The sequence below is a fragment of the Octodon degus genome, unplaced genomic scaffold, assembly GCF_000260255.1.
Source record: "Octodon degus isolate 3935 unplaced genomic scaffold, OctDeg1.0 scaffold00020, whole genome shotgun sequence".
Classification (NCBI taxonomy): domain Eukaryota; kingdom Metazoa; phylum Chordata; class Mammalia; order Rodentia; family Octodontidae; genus Octodon; species Octodon degus.
In genome coordinates, this window is record NW_004524596.1 from 5,820,816 (window position 1) to 5,842,255 (window position 21,440).

Genomic DNA, 21,440 nt, shown 5'->3' on the forward strand with positions numbered 1-21,440 from the left:
GTGGCCAGCTCAGCCCACCAGGGGGCGGGGCTGGCTGGCATGTGGTGCTGGGGGATTGAACCGCGGTCCCTGCGCTTTGCTAAGCTTGTTCTAAGTAGGTGCTTTAGACCACTGAGCCATCTCGCCAGCCCGATTTTCTATTTCTAGAAAATGAAAAAAAAAATTCTTCAATTTTAAATTTTTTACATAAAGTGTTTTTTTAATTTCTAAGTAACATAATACTACATACAAACTGTTGTCCCATATCAGAATTAAATGTTCTGTTTTAATTAGGGCATGTTAAGACTATATTCCAAATAATAATAATAAACCAACAATTAAAAATAGCCATGCTTCACAGAAGCTTCCCCTTCCTCTCAAGGTTCACAAGCCTAGGATCTCACAAATACCTTTCCTTTGGAGTGAGGGATCCCCAGAGGGCACTGATGAACTCCACCTAACAGAGCAGCCATAGCAAAACTGTATCCACTAACAGCTTCTGGTGATGTCTTCAAGTTGTTCAGCCGTTCTGCACACCTGTCTAAAAATGGTGTCAACTGAAAAGGTAATGCCACAGCCACACAGCGCAAACACCATGCAGCAGCAAGTCGAGCAGCTATGCTTGGATGAAGGAGCACTGAAGTGACAATCTCCAAAAGGCCTGAAAAATCAAAGATTCAAGTATTACTCTGATTTCAAAAACTAAAAGATTATATGCAACACAATAATGACAACAAGTGGTCTTTTTGCTCTTGCTGCTTTTGCTGTCTTTCACCACCATGAACACTGCCCTGTGACAGGCCACCCTGCCTTGGAGCCCATGATTATGGACTGAAACCTCTACAAACTATGAGCTAAATAAACCTTTCCTTCCTTAAAAAAAAAAAAAATAATGACAACAATCACCATGACTTTACTCAGTTTCACAACTTTGCCAAAACAAAACAACAAATATTCTGTTCATAAACAATAAAGAGCTTTCATGGACTAAAGAAACAAAGAATATATAGAATAATCATATCCAATAGTCAAAATATTGATGAAAAATTAAAGTCTTCAATGGTTTTTCAATTAGAAACAACATCTATAACTATGATTGGTCTCCAGAAGTTTTACCTATTTAGCTCAATATTCCTTACCACAAAGAAGATAAAAAAACCTCTATGATTGCAACTGCAATTATGATAATAAACAACTGGCCAGGAGTTGACTATCAATCATACCTATGACTGCAAAAAACAGTAAGAAAATACTGCAGCAAGTAACTGGATGCCGTACCTATAGATGCTTCCTGAATAAGTGGAGAAGCAGTGGCGTTCAGGCTCTGTACCAGGCTCCCAAGCTCCTGCAGGGCACAGACCATCACGTGCTGGCTCGCTGCAATGTCTGCTGCACCTGATTTGTTCTCACTACTTGTATCATTCACTACTGCTTCTGGAAACACAAAATTACATAGTTGATGACATGAGTGAATTGAACTGTCCGTGGGTAAATTGCAATATTATATTTTTCATCTACACAATTTGTATTTTTAACCATTCCACTTGGTATTTAGGAGTTAAAAATTCTATGCAGTTATCATTTACTGTAAAATTTTTATAACTACATACTGAATTGACTTAAAATACTGTTTAATGACCTTATGACAATGTTAAAATTTATACAACACAGTGTTTCTAGAATACAACTTAATTTTAGTAAGCAGCAGCAATTCAGTGTTTTAAAAACACACTTAAGGAGGAGGAGATCTCAGTTCAAAACCAATTCACCCTGTTCTGTTTTCAGTTTCAGTCCCTCGTTGGAACTATCTGACATCACCATGCTCAGTCGAGAGGATGGCAGGCCACCACTGAAAGACGGGATGCCTCCTTGCTCACACTGGGCCTTTCTCAAGACGGCAAGCAGTATACAGGGTCCACACGGTGGGGGCACATACTATGACCAAGGAGAGTACTGGTTTCCCTTTACCCACGTGCATTTTAGCCCATCTGGCTAATTTTTCATTTATCCTCTGATATCAGACTTTTGCTGCCACCTCAGGATAAGTGAAGGACCAAACTGGAGACACAGCCTGTCAGCGATCATGAATTCCTTCACAAATATTTTTCTAGTTGTGAAAATAGGACAGATTTTTATTTAAGTATGAGATGGAGTGTGTGAGCATGTGAGTGTGTGTGCGTGTGTGTGTGTGTGTGTACGTTCATGTTCTGGTTTTGTTTGTATGTTTTTGTTTAAATATACACGTATATTCATATATTTGTTTTGTCTTTCACAGTGGTGGGATGATGCTCAGGGCCTCTTGCATATTAAGCAAGCCCTCTATCATTGGACTATATCCTTAACTATTTAAACAATATCTAAAGAACAATTATTTCACTAATTCAAATACACTTTAATTCATAATTCCAATTTTTCAATTAGCCTTATACATTTACAAAATAAAATAGGGTTGGAGACATAGCTCAGTGGCACAGATGCTTGCCTAGCCCGAGTTTGTTTTTTGGTACCAAAAAGATTAAAATAAAATGCTATGGTATAATAATCCTTTTTTTTTTTTCCCCAGAACCGGGGATTGAACTCAGGCCCTTGCGCTTGCCAGGGAAGTGCTTACTCCACTGAGCCATCTCCCCGGCCCCGCTATGGTATAATAAATGAGAAAATAACAACTCTTTTTCTTTCTTTCTTTCTTTCTTTTTTTGTGGAACCGGGGACTGAACTCGCCCTTGCGCTTGCCAGAGAAGCGCTTATTCCACTGAACCATCTCCCCAGCCCCCAACTCTACATTTTCATTAACTGTTTATAAAATGTTTATATTTTCTCTAAAAATAAATTACTAGTTATAACTATTCACTAACTCCTTATTTCTAAATATTTCTTGTAGGCAATTTACTTTGCCTTAGTAAGATTAACGTCTATTTTGAAGAACATTAAAACCAAATTATCTTAAAGAATTTATATCTTGCTTTAGTCCACTGACTGATTATAAACTGCATTAGAATTTTATCTCACTTCATTATTTAAACACTGAATTATTGCTCTGCAAATCTCAAGACACTCAAAAACTATTTGTTAAATTTAAAAATACATGTTTTAGGGCCGGCGAGATAGCTCAGCCAGACTAAGCTTCTGCTAAGTGCAGAGACCAGGGTTCAATCCCCAGTCCCAGTCCCGGGGTGGGCTGAAAACAGGAGGATCACTACAAATCCAAGCTGCGTAGTGAGGTCCTATACCAAAATACATGAATGAAAAAAAAAAAACAAAACATGTTTTAGTAAAGAATTTTAGTGGGGTGCAGCTGGATAGAAGAAATCCTTTCTAATGTCCTTATAGCACAGTAGCATGACTACAGTCGACAACAATTAATTGAATACTTTAAAACAGCTTACTAGAAAGGAAGATGAATGTTCACAACACAAAGAAATGACCAGTGTTTGGAACAAAAAATATGCCAATTATCCTGGTCTTAGGATTACATATTTTATACATCTATTAAAACATACACTGTACCTCATAAATACACATAAACATTGTATCAATTAAAAATTTAAAAATATCAATTACTGATATTTCATAATATACTTCACAGGGGGTAACAACTACATATAACTGTTCCTAAGACTTCATATTGAGCCACTGGGTGGAGAGAGAATAAGACAAAAAGAGTATGTGTTTATAAAAGAATATATGGCGGGGCCAGGGCTATAGCTTAGTGGTACAAGCAGCTGCCTGGCAAGTGCAAGGTGCTCAGTTCAATTCCTGGTACCCCCCCAAAAAAGGTTAATGTATAAAAGAATATATGCCCCATGCAGAAAAACTACAATAGATTATTTCTTGAAGACTGAAACCAATGTGCTACTGTATTTCAAGAAAGTTATAAAACATAGGTAGTACCAGGTATGGTGTCACATTCCTATAATCCTAGCAGATTAAGGCTAAGGCAGAAGATCACCCTGAGTTCAAGGACAGCCTGGGTTACATAGTATGTTTAAAGTCAGCCTGAATTACAAAGTGAGGGTCTAATTAAAAATAACACAACACAACATAACATACAGGCAGTAGGAATTAAAACAGGAAGCCTAATTTTACAAATGCCACTTAAATCTCTAAAACTCTATTTTAAAATTTAATTTTTTGGTTTGCTTTTTTTTTCTGAGACAGGGTCTCACTGTGTAACTCCGGCTGGTCTTAAACTTCCTATGCAACCCAGGCTGGCCTCAAACTCACAGAGATCGTCCTGCCTCAGTCTCCCAAGTGCTGAGATTATAGATGTGCACCATGACACACGGCTCTAAAACCCTATTTTATTAAAATGATGTAATATTCAAAAGTTCTCAATAAAAGTAACTATGAGAATACATCTAAAAAGTTAACTATTAATCAGATCTATTAATAATAATAAAGAACTAAGATGAAGGTCAAATACTTCCTCAAACTACGAATTCCATTGTTTATACTACTAGTTTATTCGCTGACAAGAAAGATCTGTATTGCTGCTCCTTTTTTTTTAAAAGAACCTTTCTCATTTATGTCTTATACTCTGGGTACCTATTCTGAAGACAATATACAATATCAGCTATAGTCATTCTCTTATTTGATTATGCAATTTTATTTTTTCACAAAATAAAAAAATTAAAATAAAGAATTAAAAGACTAAGATAACATCACATGTTGCATAATAACTCTTACCTACTGCTTTCATTTGTTTTCCAATAGCTTGACAGATCTCTTTAGCAGCTGCTATCTGGGCTTTTTCACCCAGCAAACTCCCGACAGTAGCTCTTAGGATAAAGGACACACACCGTCTTGAATACACAGCCTCCACATGTGTTTGTGTTGCCCGAGGGTGGGAAACGAGATCAAGTACGTGGGACAAGAATGTAGCAAAGCTTCGTTCCAGCCACTGACCACCCAAAGTTGTTACAAAAACAACGTATGCCTATGAACGCAGCAGAATACAGCATTAGTCACACACACACACATACATATACATACGAACAGAAATCAAAGATGAACAGAAACACCTGTTGGAAGCACACAAAATAAATTATATTTAAGATTAAAATACAGAAAATTTAAACTTTACACCTTTTTAGGACTTCTAGCACGGAACTATTGGTAAAGAATCTTTGACTAAAACAGTTATTATAAGAGTTTCATGAATAGCACAAGAAAAGACAGGTGTGGAGAATACACCCTTAAAATTCCAACATGCTGAGAGACTGAGGCAAGACTGCAAATTCAAACCCAGCCTACCTAACTTAGTAAATGAGACTGTTTCAAATTAAAAAGTAAAAAGGGGCTATTTTTCTCTCATATCTCAGTAAGAAATCTAAAAAAAAAAAAAAGACTGGGAAGGGAGAGGATAAAGACTGACTACATCCGAGCAAACAAGAAGGTAATGGTATAAAGTAAGAAAACCTTATCCTGAATAAATACTGACTCAGTTGCAGTATAGTCTCTGTAGGATAAAAATGATTTACTTTCATTGTACACTCGTTTCCGAGACAAGATAAAGTTGTGATGACTAACTAAAATAATGAAAATTCATTTCACTGTGTTAGGTGTTATTATTAGATCATTAACCATAACATCTTACTTGGTGTTAATCTGGCATTATAAATCAAACTCAGAATTAATCTTATAGTTACTTTGAAAATTAATGGGGCCAGGGAGAAGGCTCAGTAGAATAAGTGCTTGCCTGGCAAGCACAAGAGCCTGAGTTCAATTCCTGGTTCTGCCAAAAAAAAAAAAAAGAAGAGAGTCCCGGGTCCCCTGCTGGGGAAGAGCCACCTATGGAATGGGGCTGTGATTCATGGGGCCGGGGAGATGGCTCAGTGGAATAAGTGCTTGCCTGGCAAACACAAGGGCCTGAGTTCAATCCCTGGTTCTGCAAAAAAAAAAAAAAAAAAAAAAAAAAAGAAAAGGAAATTAATCATGAGCTGGGAAGATAGCTCAGTAGAATAAGCGCCTGCCTGGCAAGCGCAGGGTCCTGAGTTCAATCCTTGGTACCGCAAAAAAAAAAAGAAAATTAATCATTGATATTTTAAATATAGGGTCACTAAACAGTAACCACAGGGTCACAGGAGATTATTAAAATCTAAATGCCTTAGGCTGGCCAGATAGCTCAGCAGACTAAAGCGCCTGCTTAGGCAGAGTGCAGTGGCCGGGTTCCATCCCTGGTGTGATGTACCGGCCCCGCCCCCAGGGTGCTCTGAGACAGTGATTGAGACTAGGCATGGTGGCACATGCCTGCAAACCCAACACTTGGGAGATGAAAGCAAGAGAATCACTACGAGTCCGATCTATGTAGTGAGCCCCTGTAGACCCTGTACTAAATGCATAAAAAACAAAAAAATCTAAATGCCTCAAGCTACCTGCAGTAGCTACCCCAAGGCATCAACATCTGAAGGCAGTTTCAATTGAAACTGAATTATTTTATATTTCACTTGTTGACATGCTAACGTTCTTTAAATATTGATAGATTATATGGTAGACATAAACTTATTTTCAAATCAAGAATCTACCTTGGGGAACAACCCGCTCGGGCCCCCCTCCTGTCCCTCTCTTGGACAGGAACTTTCTTTCCCTCAATAAATACATTCTGCTCATAAAATAAATAAATAAAACAATCTACCATGCCATATATGTACACAATTTGGAATTTTAATGTAATTCATTCACTTGGTCAAAGAAATGTTTTTGAAGACACCAGACCATATTAAAATCTGTGTGTGCTACTATTTAGTCTTTTATGATAGTTAACAAAATTAGAAATACATATTACAAACCTGAGTAACTCCGACTCTCACTTCACGATTTACAGACCCTCCAACTTTTAACATTTCTCCACCACTCTTTAAGAAACCTGACCCTCCACGTAGAAATCCTGTGGCCATCAGTTCTAAAACTTCATCAAGTGTTGCTCGTTTCACATTCTGACGCATTACTTTAAAGAAGACAAATTTGTAAGCAAACACATTTCTGAAACAGATTTTTGTTGTCAGTTAAATCATATTTCTGAGTTCAACTTTAAAATTCAAGTGATGAATTTTAAGAATATTACACTGGAAATAAAGGCATTTAGTTTTCTTATACCCTTGAAATTTAAAATGTACCTGAAAACCTGAATTCAATTTTTTCTGAATTCAATTTTAAAGTAAAAAAAGATACAACAAAATAGGAGTTAAAAAATAAGGCAATTCAGTAAATCTGTCAAATACTGTGGTCTAATAAAAGTGATATGTGGAATACAACATGAACAAAGCCCATACCAGATATTGCTAATTTTTTTTTCTTCTTTTTAAGACAGAGTCTCACTATGTAGTCCAGACAGGCTTCAAACTCAGTGATCCTCCAGCGTCAGCCTCTCCCAATCCCATGTGGGATTACAGATGTGTATCACCATGCCTGGCCAGATACTCCTAACTGAGCAGAGTTCTTATTCCCAATGAGGTGAACAAAAGAAACTTCTAAACAGGAACTACCAGTGGATTAATATGCAACTGAGAATACAGCCTAACTTACTGTCCCTGGTCTTGAGTGCTTTCACTTAGGGTAACAAACAGTCTTTGGGGCCAGGGAGATAGCTCTGTGGCATAAGTGCCTGCCTGGCAAGCTCCAAGGTCCCCCGAATTCAATTCCTGGTACCTCAAAAAAAAAAAGGAAAAGGAAAAGAAAACACAGCTCTTATAAAAATTCTGTAGAGAAGGTGTAAAGCTTATAGGTAAGTATACAGGCTTTGGAATTTGACTGCCTGGGTTTAAATTTCAGTCTTCATACCTGATAGAATACAAGTTACATAACTCAAGCCTCAATTTTTCCCATTTATAAAATCATAAAACAATGGTACTTTTAATTCACAGAGTGAATGAAAAAACAATTCTGTAATAAAACTAATCCAATGCCTAGCAATACTTAGAAATGTTATATTATCGTTAACTAATGAAATAATTATAATTAAAGATAAAGAAACAAAAAGCCTAAGAAATTAAGTAGGGTTTCACAAATAACAATTCTAAGGGCTAAGACCTGACCCTAAAACATCTGATTCTTTTTACTGCACAGAGAGAGAGAGTAAGGGGAGGGACAACAGGGTCCTCCCCATGTGCTGTGGGTTCTGTCCTTGTGGTGCACTTACTACAACCATCCCTGAGACATCTCTATGGAACTGTCACATAAAAACAGAGCAGAAGTCACATAAAAAAAGAAAATCAATGCTGCCTCTGATTCCACTTATAACAGTCAAGAAAAAAATAAAAATTACACTGTAGAACAAATGGGGATTTATCAAGACTAAAAGCAAGAAATTAGCACACAAGTTACGAGAACTCTATACTTTTATGCAAAACCATTTCATAAATCTCAAAAAGTACAGTGAATTTTTAAAATAAAAATTATTATATGACACACTGCCATCAATCCCCCTCAAAACACTCCCCACACTTCAAACACTCTTGCTCCACCATTCTCGCCACTTGTGAAACAGTTCTGGACCCTGTGGGGACTAACTTTTCATGGTACCTGGATGTCCTTAATTAGCTCAAAATGTTTTTGGAAATCTCTGTCAAATAAAAACATTACTGTGTCTTCTCATCCATTTTATTCAAAGGATCAACCACTATGCAACTTCTGGCTTTTCTTCAAAGTCAAAATAACCAGGAAAAATAAACATTTTTAATCATATCAGCACATTGAATCAGCCACAACAGCTCAAAGACATAAGAGATGTCTAGAACTGTTTCAGAAAGTGTCTCGAATGATGGGATAAAGGTGTACTAGAAAAGGGATAAGATTCTGAGGGGGATTAATTACAATGTGTCTTTTACAATTATTTTCAAAAATTAAAATTTGGTCCAGGAGATAGCTCGGTGGTCTAAGCACCTGCCTGGCAAGAGCAAGGTCCCAAGTTCAATTCCCAGTACCACATGCCTTGCTGGCCCTGCACTGAGCCAGCCAGCCACCAAAAACAGGTGTGGTGGCACAAGCCTGTAATCCCAGCGCTGGGGAGGCTGAGACAAAGAGAATCACTATGAATCTGAACAGTGTAGTGAGACCTTGTATCAAACAATAAGTAAATATTTTAAATGTAAAATTCACCTTATGTTTTATATCTCATTTGTATATTATCTCATAACATTTTTTGATATATCAAGCAAAGCGCCATTTAAGAACCAGGTGTGATGGTGTACACCTTTAATCTCAGCACTTGGGATGCTGAGGCAAGAGGATTTCTGTGAGCTCAAGGCCAACCTGAATTACATAGTGAGACCCTGCCTCAAAAAAATAAATAAATAAATAAATAAACAAATAAATCCTACCTGTAAGTAATAACTATAGATGATGGATGACTTGTTTATACATAACTAATTTAAAAGGAAGCATAAACCTTCAAATTATCTGCTAACTTATGTAATGAATTGGCAAACAATACCTGTGGCCTGTTTTGGCATTAGTGCTGTGGCCATGACTGTGCCTAAGAGTTTAGCCACTGACACTCGTACTCCGTAGTTTGAGTTTTCCAAAGCCTTAAAGCAGAGAGTAGCTATATTTTCCAGTTCAGCAGTCCACATGAACACAGCTTCATTTTGGAGTTCCAACAGACACTGGAATTAAAAACAAAAGCCAAAATTATTACATCCTAGAACTTTTGCTTCCAGAGATGGACTAACAAAACAAGATATAAGATGAACATGCCTACAATCCCAGCAATTTAAGACACTGACGCAGGAGGATCAAAGCCACCCTGGGCAACTTACTGGGAGATCCTGTCTCAATATGAAATGAAATAAAATAAAAGGCCAGCCAGATAGCTCAGCGGATTAAAGCCCCTACTTAGGCAGAGCACAGGGGCCGGGGGTCTAAGCCCTGGCCTGCAGTGCCGGCCCCGCCCCTGGGCAGCTACTTAACGTGACACTTTGGTGGTGTAGAGGAGTGGTGTGGGGCGGGGCAGGAAGGTAAGGAACCCCGGCACTTTACACTGTGCTCGCTATATCCTGAGTCCCTTTTATAAATTTTTTAAAACTTTGAGACAGTTTCAATGCATCACTAAATTGCCAAAGTTGAACCAGAAGCTGTGATCCTCTCACCTCAGTTTCCAAGAAAGCTAAGGAAAGACAGTAAAGTACAATCTGAACACAAATGCTGCAAGGAGAAACCAATAACCTAAATAAATAGAAAGACATATTGTGTTCATAGGTTAGGAGACTTAAAACTGTTAAGATATATATTCTCTTCAAACTGACCCCTAAGTTCAATACAGTCTGAATCAAAACTTTAGCATGTTATTTTTGTAGACACTGATTAGCTAATTATAAAATTCATATAAAAATACAAAGTGCCGCTCTGAGGAGGCCGACATGGCAGCAGTAGCTGCTCTTCATGGGGTGGTGCTGGGCTCCCTGGCTCATGTGTCCGGGGCCTGCTAGGCGGCGCGCGGCCCGGGCAGCTCCCGCTGCTGACCCCTCAGGCAGTGTCCTTGTCTTTGAAGTCTGGTTTTTCCTGCAGTCAGAAGGTGATGCTGTCAGCGCTGGGCATGCTGGCGGCAGGGGGTGCAGGACTGGCCATGGCTCTCCATTCTGCTATGAGTGCCAGTGACCTGGAGCTGCACCCCGCTAACTACCCATGGTCTCACCATGGCCTCCTCTCCTCCTTGGACCACATCAGCATCTGGAGGAGCTTCCAGGTATATAAGCAGGTGTGCTCCTCCTGCCACAGCATGGACTACATGGCTTACCGCCACCTCGTGGGCGTGTGCTACATGGAGGAAGAAGCAAAGGCCTTAGCTGAAGAGGTGGAGGTCCAAGATGGTCCCAATGAGGATGGGGAGATGTTCGTGCGACCTGGAAAGCTGTCTGATTACTTCCCTAAACCATACCCAAATCTTGAGGCCGCCAGAGCTGCCAATGGAGCCTTGCCTCCTGATCTCAGCTACATCATCTGAGCAAGGCACGGTGATGAAGACTGTCTTCTCCTTGCTCACAGGCTACTGCGAGCCACCCACTGGGGTGTCCTTGCGAGAAGGCCTCTACTTCAACCCCTACTTCCCTGGCCAGGCCATTGATATGGCCCCTTCCATTTATACTGATGTCTTGGAGTTTGACGATGGCACTCCAGCTACCATGTCCCAGGGAGCTAAGGATGTGTGCACCTTCCTGCGCTGGGCATCTGAGCCAGAGCATGACCCCTGAAAATGGATGGGGCTCAAGATGTTGATGATGTTGGGCTTGTTGCTGCCACTGGTCTACGCGATAAAACAGCATAAGTGGTCCGTCCTGACGGGTAGAAAGCTGGCATATCGGCCTCCTAAAAGACCCTGTCCAACATCTGCTTGCCATCTTGCCTGAACAGGCCTTCAAGCCCAGGAGCCATCCCAGGCCTTACGTGGCCCACTCTGCCCAGTCTCTGTTTGGGTGGAGGGGAGAGGGCAGGAGACCTGGCTCTTGTTCCACACCTTCTTTCAGCCCTCATCTTGGGAATAAATGAAATTGTTCAAAATAAAAAAAAAAAACAACAAAGTGCCCAAAATAGGTTAAAATCACTTTGAAAAAGAAAAAAGTTAGGGGGCTGGTGAGATGGCTCAGTGGTCTGAAGCACCTACTTAGAACAAGCTTAGCAAAAGCACAGGGACTGCGGTTCAATCCCCCAGCACCACATGCCAGCCAGCCCCGCCCCCTGGTGGGCTGAGCTGGCCACACACACAAATAAATAAATAAATAAATAAATAAATTTTAAAAAAAAAGAAAGAAAAAGGTTAGGGTGCTAACACTGTCTGATTTTAAGACAATACCAAGTTAAATAATCTAAAAAAATGGTGTGGGGAAAGAAAAATAAAAATAGTGTGGGCATCAACATAAGCAAATCAAACAGAAGTCTAAAAATCTTTAATACATAGACGCAGACAATGTTGAACACAGTGCAAAGACAATTTAATGACGAAAGACTTCAACATGCTACTGAAACAAACACGTATATACAAAAAAAAAACAACCTTTGACTCATCCCTTACACCATATATAAAAGTTATGTACAAAGCAAGTCATATATCTAAGTATAACATTAATAAACTTTAGAAGGAAACAAAGATAATCCTCGGTTAGAAAATTTTTTCTTAGCTATAACAATCCATAAAGGGGCTGGGAAGATAGCTTAGTAGAATAAGCACTTTCCTTGCAAGCACAAGGTCCTGAGTTCAATCCCCAGTACTAAAATAATAATTAAAAAATATAACAATCCATATAAAATATTCAAAGCTGGACTTAAGAAAAATTAAAACTTTCTGTTCCTCAAAAAACATTATTTAGAGAATAAAAATCACAGACTGGGGAGACCTACAAAACACCTCAAAACTTAACATAAGAAAAATTCAAAATGCTGAGTAAATGATTTGACTAGCTCTTCCTTTAAAGGCAACACTGACAACAAACATGAAAATATGTTCATCATTAGTCATTAGGGAAATGTTATGGCTTGTGTCAAGATGTTTCCCTAAAGTTTCATGTGGTCACAGATAGAGCTTTTCAGAAGTGGATCTGGAGTGTATGACTGTGGGATTAAGGATGCTATACTGGGATTGATTCATGGAGCAATGCTAGGATTAAGAGTACGCCACCCTGGGTGTGAGTGCTCCCCACCCTAAGAGCAAGTAGACTGGAAAGAATACAAGGGACAGAAAGAGGGCTGCTGTGGTTGTATGGTCTTTCACTTGCTACTTTTCTGCTTGTTGTCTTCTACCTGCCAGAAACTGTTTCTCCCCTATGATGTCCCTCTGTCCTGCCACTCTGCCCTGCAACCAGCCACTACAGACTGAAACCTCAATAAATTGAGCCAAAATAAATCTTTCCGAGGGCTGGGGAGATAGCTCAGCAGCATAATCGCCTGTCTGGCAAACACAAGGTCATGAGTTCAATTGCTGGTACCAAAAAACTAACTAACCAACTAAGTAACTAAACAAACTTTTCCTTCCTGAACTTTGTATGTGGGAATTCTGTCTCAGTAAGAAAACATAACTAAGAGGGAAAGTGAAAATTAAAGCCACAAAGAGATACCTATATGTATTTATAGAATGACTAAAACTAAAGACTCTCAGTAACAAATAATAGTGAGGACACGAAGGAAGTAGTCTTAAACTGATGGGACAGAAAACTGCAGAAAAGGAAAATGGCACAAGTACTTTAGAAAATGGGTAGGTAGTATCCTAAACAGGCAAACATAAATCTACCATGTGACCTAGCCATTTCACTCCCTGGTATTTACCCAAGGAAATGAAAACATACATTCAGGCAAAAACTTGAACACAGATGTTCACAGAAGCTTTTTTGGTAAGAGCCACAACTAGAAGCAACCCAAATGTTTACAAAAGGTGAAGGACAGCCTTTTTACCAAGATGGCGCCAAAAGCAAAGAAGGAAGCCCCTGACCCTCCCAAAGCTGAAGCCAAAGCAAAAGCTCTGGAGGCCAAGAAGGCCATGCTGAAAGGCATCCACAGCCACAAAAAGAGGATATGAACATCACCCACTTTCCACTGTCCCAAGACACTGCGGCTCTGGAGGCAGCCCAAATACCCTCAGAAGAGCACCCCCAGGAGAAACAAGCTTGACCACTATGCCATCATCAAGTTCCCCCTGACCACAGAGTCAGCCATGAAAAAGATCAAGGACAACAACACTCGTGTTCATCATGGATGTCAAAGCCAAAAGGACCAAATCAAGCAAGCTGAAAAGAAGCTGTATGACATCGATGTTGCCTAGGTCAGCACCCTAATCAGGCCTAAAGGAGACAAGAAGGCATATGTTTGACTGGCTCCCAATTATGATGTATTGGATGTTGCCAACAAAATTCGGATCATCTAAACTGAGTCCAGCTGGCTAATTCTAAATGTATACTTTTTTCCCAGTAAAAAAATGAAAAAAAATACACGGTGAAGGAATAAACAAACATGGCATATCCATAAATAAAATACTACTTAATAAGTAATACGAACATTTTTTTTTCCTGGAAGCAGGGACTGAACTCAGGCTCTTGCACTTGCCAGGCACGCACTTATTCTACTGAGCCATCTCCCCAGCCCCTGATCAATTGTTATGGTTTGTGTCTAGGTGTCCCCCCAAAGCCTCAGGCAGTCATGGGGCAGCTTCTGGAGTTGTGATTATTTTGGGTGTGGATGCTGTACCCAGCCTCGGCCTCGGGCAGGTAATTTGCATTACAATGTAAGAAGGAAAGTTAGGTGCCAGAGCTGCAGCTACTCTTTTTGTGTGCTCCTGCTCTTTGCTGCCCCCATGAAAGGTTGCCCTAGGCCATGTGCCAGGCTGCCTTGGAGCCAGCTGAATATGGACTGAAACCTCCAGTAACTGTGAGCTAAATAAACCTTTTCTTCCCTATTTTGCGTGTCAGATATTTGTCCCAGCAACGAGAGAAGAATAACTAAGAAAAACATTTGAGATATATAATACACAATGTATGTGAATTTCAAAATAATTACGCTTCATGAAAAAAGCCACAACATATATATACACAAAAGTATGTGTCACAATTCCATTTATATATAATTCTAACCCTCTAGAAAATAGTAACCAATTCATGAAAACAAGAAACATTTTAACATAATTCAAAACATTAAAAGAAAAAATTATCATAAACTAAGAGCAAGCAGAATACGGAGCAGCATTATATATTGGTCCATACTAACCTTGGCCACTGCACATCGAACAGCCATTGATCTGTCAGTTAAGAGGGACCTGGCGTTCTTGTAAATATCTCGATGAGAGGAAGCTGCTGCACCACCCAATCCATTTAGAACTTTCTGTAGACTCATTAAGATTTCACTTCGCCCTTGAGACTATATGTACACATAAAGCTCAGAACTATTACTATAATACAATTCCATGTTTAACAAAAACATACCAAGAAACAATTCCTTAAGCCTAATGATCTTACTTTCAAATTGTAACAACATAATTTTTTAAAAGTAAAATAAAATATCCTAGCAAGTACTTGAAAGGTAGGAATTAACAACTTCAATTGTTTTATGAAAAATTAAGTTAGATGTGAGCATATTCCAATAGTTCCGTTATATAGTACAATATAAGAATACAACAGAAGATCATGAATAGATTTAAAAGTTTTGATATCATCTCTCAAGAGACCATAGTGTCAGAATGTAAAAGATGAAATAAAAGTAGTTAAAATAATAAAAACCATTAAGGAGGAAGAAGAAAACACCTACATATTTTAAAGACATCACAGAAATACATTAAACCCTCATTTTCTTGTCGCTGACTCAAACTGTCTCTGTACTGTCACAATGCTTATACTTATTTCTAATACTATAGTTGCTATAGCATATCATACTACCTATTCACATACAGACCTCTTCCACTAGACTGTAAGCTTTTTGAGGTCAGGAACCATGTCTTATTCACCTTTATATACCTAATGTCCAACTCATAAAATGTTCTCTATTCTTGTTTAATAGATTGACAAAAGTTCCCAGAAAAGGTTATCATCTGAAGGATTGTTTAGTTTTCTTGGACAAAAGAATCAGCTTGCCAAGAGTCATGAGACAAGGAATTTATACTGGTAACCAAATTGACATGACAAAACAACTATTTTTACTTGGTATTAACTGTCATGGGTTGAACTATGTTCTGCTAAAAAATAATACAAGTCCTAAACCCTGCTATATGTGAATATGATTTCATTTGAAGACAGAGTCTCTCGAGATAAAAATCAAATAAACATGAAACCATACTGGTTGAAATCCCTGGCAACCACTAGAACCAAGAACAGAGGAAGCATTTTTCTCTAAGGCTTTTCAGAGAAAGCATGGCCCTACTGACACTTGGATTCAGACTTCCAGTTCCCAGAATAGTGAGAAAATAAATTTCTATTATTTTAAGTAGGTGATAATTTATTATGAAATACATAGGAAGTAGGAATGCATAAAAAATATAATGCCAATACAAAAAATACAATTAATTAAAAAATAGGTAAACCTTTTCTTTATCAAGGAGAAGTATTCTTTTCCCTCTTCCTAATATTTTAAGTAATATTAAAGAAAAGAGAAGTAAAAATCTGAAATTACTTAGTAGTATGCATATCACAGTGACAAAAAATTTTAACTAACATCTAACTCTTGCTATGCCAAAACATTTAAATAATCTTTGTTGTAAAACTTACCTCTGCATTTTTCAGAGATTTCAAAAGATTATTTACTGTTTCTGGAAAGGCACTGCCTAACATTCTCCCCATTTTTTCATAAAATGCTCCAACACAAGCCACTGCAGCCCTATAAGAACATTTTCACTGGTCATATTTCATCTTAATAATATACTTATCTCATTTTTAGAAATTAGTATTCGTCTAGGACACTTTCACCTATTATGACCCTTAACAAATATTCAGCTATCAAAAGAACATTAACACTATAGTAAGGCCTGGGGATGTACCTCAGCGGCATAGCACCTGCCTGGCAAGCACAAGTTCCTGAGTTTGGGGGCTGGGGAGCTGGCTCAGTAGAATAAGCGCTTCCCTGGCAAGCACAAGGGTCTGAGTTCAATCCCCGGTTCCACCAAAAAACCCCAAGTTCTTGAGTTTAACTCCCAGTTAAAAAAAAAAAAAAAAAAAATCTTGTTAGAAATACAAATTAAGTATGTATACAATAAATCATACTCCTCTGGAAAGTAACCCGAGCTTTCCTTTTCTGAAGACTTTCAAAATTATGCTGATCTACAATAACTTCTTTTTTCATTACATATAAAACATTCAGTATCAATCACTCATTATAACAGATTTGTATCACTGAATGTGTTGTGACCTGGTTACATGATGTACCTCTAATCATCTCTGAAGAAATGTAAACTCCAGAAACAGGAAAAGTCTACAGCCATTCCACCCTGAACATGCCCGATCTTGTCAGAAATAAGAAAAATGTTTTTATATTTATACAGTTCATAGTGCCTGCCACTTAATTTTTAAATAGTAAAATATTGTATATAAAGCCTGTGAAATTTAATCCAAATTGCTTTAATACAACACTTGGCCATGTATAAGAAATTCAGTAAAATGTCCAGGAGCACAAAAGTAAACTCACTATCATTCTGTCAATAGTAAGAAAATGGCTATGAGCTTAGCTTAGAGGCTACTTAAATCTTCCATCAGAGTATGAAATCAGTTATCACTTACATCAGTAGGCATGTTTGTATCCTAATAAAACTTTATTTACAAAGCAGGCTAGACGTAGCCAGTAAGCTATGCTTTGCCTATTCCTGCCATAGTTTCAGCATCTAGAAATTCTTTGCTTTCTGTCTCAGACAAATCTCCATCCAAATTTATTCAAAGACCCCTGTGCAAATGGCTAACACCATATAAATTCTCTATAGTGTATTAAAGTCCTGGGGCGGGGGAGATCAATATATAGGAGAAGACTCTCCCCAAATCTACTTCAAACTTTCATTGTCAGCAACAAATTGCAAGTTCCAGCCACCTGGGGGTCTTTACAGTCAGTAGTCCATTACTAAGTTATCTTGTAAGAACAAATAAAACTTCAAAGGTTGGGGCCAGGGAGATGGCTCAGTAGAGTAAGCGCTTGCCAGGCAAGCGCAAGGGCCTGAGTTCAATCCCCTATTCCGCCAAAAAAAATAAAAATAAATAAAAAATAAAAAAGTTTCAAAGGTCCCTATCAAAGTAGGTACTTACAGTTTTGTTGGTAAGTAGGCTGCAGTATCATCTTTATTTCTGATAATGTCATTACATTTATCAAGTGTTTGAAAAACTGTAAAAGTATCCCCAATGCTATACAGGGCTGCAAGATTTTTAGCTAATAATTTTCGTGTAGGCGGTCCAGGTGAACTACTTATTAATCCAGTTAACTGTTCAACCAGTTTTTTCTGTTTTTCCTTTACATCAGTCTGTTGTAAAAAAAAAAAAAAAAAAAAAAAAAAATTTAATTTTAAAAAGCATCATTTTTCTTATGCTTTCTATTAGTTTTTAAGCAGAATTTTTAAATACTTAACATTTAAGGTACTCTAATAATTAAAATATACTTCACATTAGACATAAACCACAAATGATAACTTTCACATTAAAAAGTTCACTAAGAGGGGCTGGGAAGATGGCTCAGTGAAATAAGCGCTTCCCTGGCAAGCTCAACGGCCTGAGTTCAATCCCTGGTTCTGCCAAAAAATAAATAAATAAATAAATAAAAAGTTCACTAAGAAATGATCTATTCCTTCCAAGCATAAATACTTATTCCCCTCCAATGACAAAAAGTTAGTTTCCATAAAAGTAATTCTACCCAAAACTTCTAGGTCAGTTTAATACTAAAGAAGCCAACAAAGAATTCAAAATATTGGGCATATGGATGCTTTAAACTGATGCTTTAAAATACAGACCAGTTTTCCCTAAAGAAGTCAGGAGTTCATAAAGTTACAGGTAGGTGAAGGAAAATCAAAATAAAATGGAGAGCCCTAGGCAGCAACACAACGCTCAGATCTACCTATAATTAATATCTAGAATTGATTCGTTCAAGAAATACTGTGTCATGTATCATTCTAGGCACTAGGCCAAAGTGAATAAATCAAACATCCTACATTCATGATGTTTACATTCTACTGGGGAAGGACAAAGTTTGCCAAATAAATAAGTATAATTACATGCTTTGGGGGAAGGAGTGATACTGCACTGAGCTACATCCTCAGTCCTTCTTTACTTTTGTTGTTGAGACAGGGTCTCACTAAGTACTAAGTTGCCCAGACTGGGCTTGAATCTGGGATCTTCCTAACTCAACTTCTCAGATGCTGGGGTTATATCCAAGCATCACCACCTCTGGTTTGCTTCCTGTTTTAGGTAGGCTGGTTATTAAAGACCTTCATAAAAGCGAATGATGAGCTATGCAGACATCTGGGAAAAGAACACTCCATGCAGAAGGTAGAAGTACAAAGGCAGGCTGGGGATGTAACAGCTCAGTGGCACATGTTCCTGCCTGGCAAGCACAAAGTCCTGAGTTCAATTCTCAGCACCAAACAAAAGAAACAAACAAAAAGTACCAAGAATTCAAAATATTGGGTGTATGGATGTTTAAACTGATGTTTTAAAATCCAGACCAGTTTTCCCTTAAAAAAGCAGTTCATAAAGTTACAGGTAGGTGAAGGAAAGTCAAAATAAAATGAAGAGCCCCAGGCTCTTTGAGGTAGAGGATGCTTAGCATACCTGAAGGCAGTAAGAGGGTCACTTAAGGTGGAAGGGACCAGAAAGGGGCAAACTGCATAGTGCCACAAGCATAACTGTAAATTTTGTATTTTATTCTGAGTAAGAGTTTTACGCAGAGGTGAGACATAATGTAAATGTTTTAGCAGATTCACTCTGACTACTGAGCTGAGAATATATCATACAATATGAAAGCACAGTGAGCAATTAAGAAGCTGTTATACCATCCAGATATTAGAAGATGTAAATGAGAAAGATATGTGAATTCTGGGTATATGTGCAGATAAAACCACAAAATTGCCAGGCAAAAAGTGAAATCTGAAAAGAAACAAAAGTACAAAATGACTGTATTTTGGGGGCTGGGCAACCAGAGGGATAAAATATCAGTTTCTGAAATGAAGAACACTGCAAAAAGAGTAAGTTTGAGTGGAAGAATCTAGAATTTGGTTTAGATATGTTTACTTTACAATGCTACTTAGACAAGAAAGAGATAGTAGACTATCTGAGAATACTTATACAGAGATGCTAATAGAAATCACTAAGATTATTTCATACATTACCATAAAAAAAGGAGTATAGACAAAAAAAAAACCCAAAACAAACAAAAAACAATGTAAGAATAAAGGGGTAGCAAGAAAGAAGTGAGTAAAGTAGGTAGAAACGAAAAGCAAATAGTACCTTAGTAACCCACTAATAGGAAGAATTTTACATGAAGTGTACAAAGCAAAGATCTTGTAATTTTGGATGTAGAATGCCTTATAATTTAGATATTACATATATATATATATAATTTTTTTTCTTTCTTTTTTGGTCTTTTTGAGACAGGGTCTCACTATGCAGTTAGGCTGGCCTTAAGCTCACTTTGTAGCCCAGATTGGGCTCAAACTCACAGCAATCCTCCTGCCTCAGCCTCCTGAGTGCTGGGATTACAGGTGAGAGTCACCACATCTGGCTTTATTTATTTATTTGGTAGAGAATCTCACTACACAGCTCAGACTCTAGCGATCCTCCTGTCTCAGCACCCCACCCCACCCCCCTACCACCTTATAGGCGTGTGCATGCCTGGTTTTGGTGGCCGGCACAGCATTCAATACCAGGGATCAAATCTGGGTCCTTGTGCTTACCAGGCAGGTACTTAGACTGTGGAGCTATCTCCCCAGCTCCCCGCACCCCCCAGCTTTTATGTATTTTTGTACTTATTAATTTTGCAACAAAATGTTTTAAATAATCTCAGGTGGTGGTTCAGCTGCATCAAAAGATAAGTGTGAATCAAATGAGACAGTATACTGACCATTAGACAATTAGAGATCTGTGACTGCTAGACAAGAGCTTTTTCAGGGGAGGAAAAGGATAAAAGCTCAGTTTCAGAGGATTCAAGAAAAATAGAAATTTGTAGTTAAAGAGTAGAACTGAATCCACGCATTAAGTGCCTCTCTAGAAAGACCATTAAAACTGATGAGCAAACAAACAAACAAGTTCAATTCTACAAGAGCAAAAAAAATAGGAAAAGATCAACATAAAATTTCTCATCTGGAAAAGCTAAAAAGAAACTCAATCTGAGATAGGCACTCTAAGAGCTCATGTTTCTTAGAAGACCTGGATGCCTCCCAGAGATGGCAGTAGTTGTACCCAGAAATGCAGTAACTGTTGAGGTCTGCTTGAGAAGCTGTAAGATTTCATATCTTTGTCCATTCCAGACTGAAGCTTTATTCTGTGCAGTCAAGATAGGGTATCTCTAGACTGGGAGGCCCAGATACAGCTATTAAAGATAACTGCACTGAAACAGGGAAATTAAGTAAAAGTTTACACACTGAAAGGTGAAGTCCTTGCCCCTCTCTCCCTCCCTGACCCCCATTCCTAGAGCCTAGACAATTTATATATCCTTTAAACACTAGAGTAGAAAACTCTCTCCTGCAGGAATAATCAGCCCTAGGGCAGTAGAAGTAAAAGGATGGCTCACGTGCTACACAGGGCTGTTTGTTATGATTGAATCTTCTATAACGTTTGCCATCTGGTCTTAAGAAACCTAAGATATTCAAGTCAGAAAAGAAAGTTGTGTACAGTGAAATCTAGTTAATATATTCACCCTGCCCAGTAGGCTGGGGATGTAGCTCAGTGATAGTGTGCTTGCCTAGCATGTGCAAGACATGCTCAAGCCCCAAAATAGGCAAAAATTATATATTACTTATGTTTACACATAAGTCCAAAAATCTAACTATATACAACCTTGTAGCAGGACAGTCCCACAATATTCCTTTTCCT

At 38.3% G+C, this 21,440-nt stretch overlaps 1 protein-coding gene and 1 pseudogene across 2 annotated transcripts in view; one reads left to right on the top strand and one right to left on the bottom strand.

Moving 5' to 3' along the window:
- Nucleotides 1-21,440, bottom strand: part of Heatr5b (HEAT repeat containing 5B) — a 114,541-nt gene that overhangs the window by 91,466 nt on the left and 1,635 nt on the right. The window contains exons 3-10 of the mRNA XM_004627718.2: nt 17,670-17,881; nt 16,152-16,260; nt 14,662-14,811; nt 9,410-9,581; nt 6,768-6,925; nt 4,666-4,915; nt 1,258-1,413; nt 390-640 (exon numbers count right to left, since the gene is read on the bottom strand). Coding sequence (XP_004627775.1) covers nt 390-640; nt 1,258-1,413; nt 4,666-4,915; nt 6,768-6,925; nt 9,410-9,581; nt 14,662-14,811; nt 16,152-16,260; nt 17,670-17,881 — 1,458 coding nt within the window. The remainder of the gene's footprint in view (nt 1-389; nt 641-1,257; nt 1,414-4,665; nt 4,916-6,767; nt 6,926-9,409; nt 9,582-14,661; nt 14,812-16,151; nt 16,261-17,669; nt 17,882-21,440) is intronic.
- LOC105741690 lies at nt 10,328-11,373 on the top strand (annotated as a pseudogene). The gene has a single exon (XR_001117018.2). The product of XR_001117018.2 is annotated as a cytochrome c1, heme protein, mitochondrial pseudogene (transcript).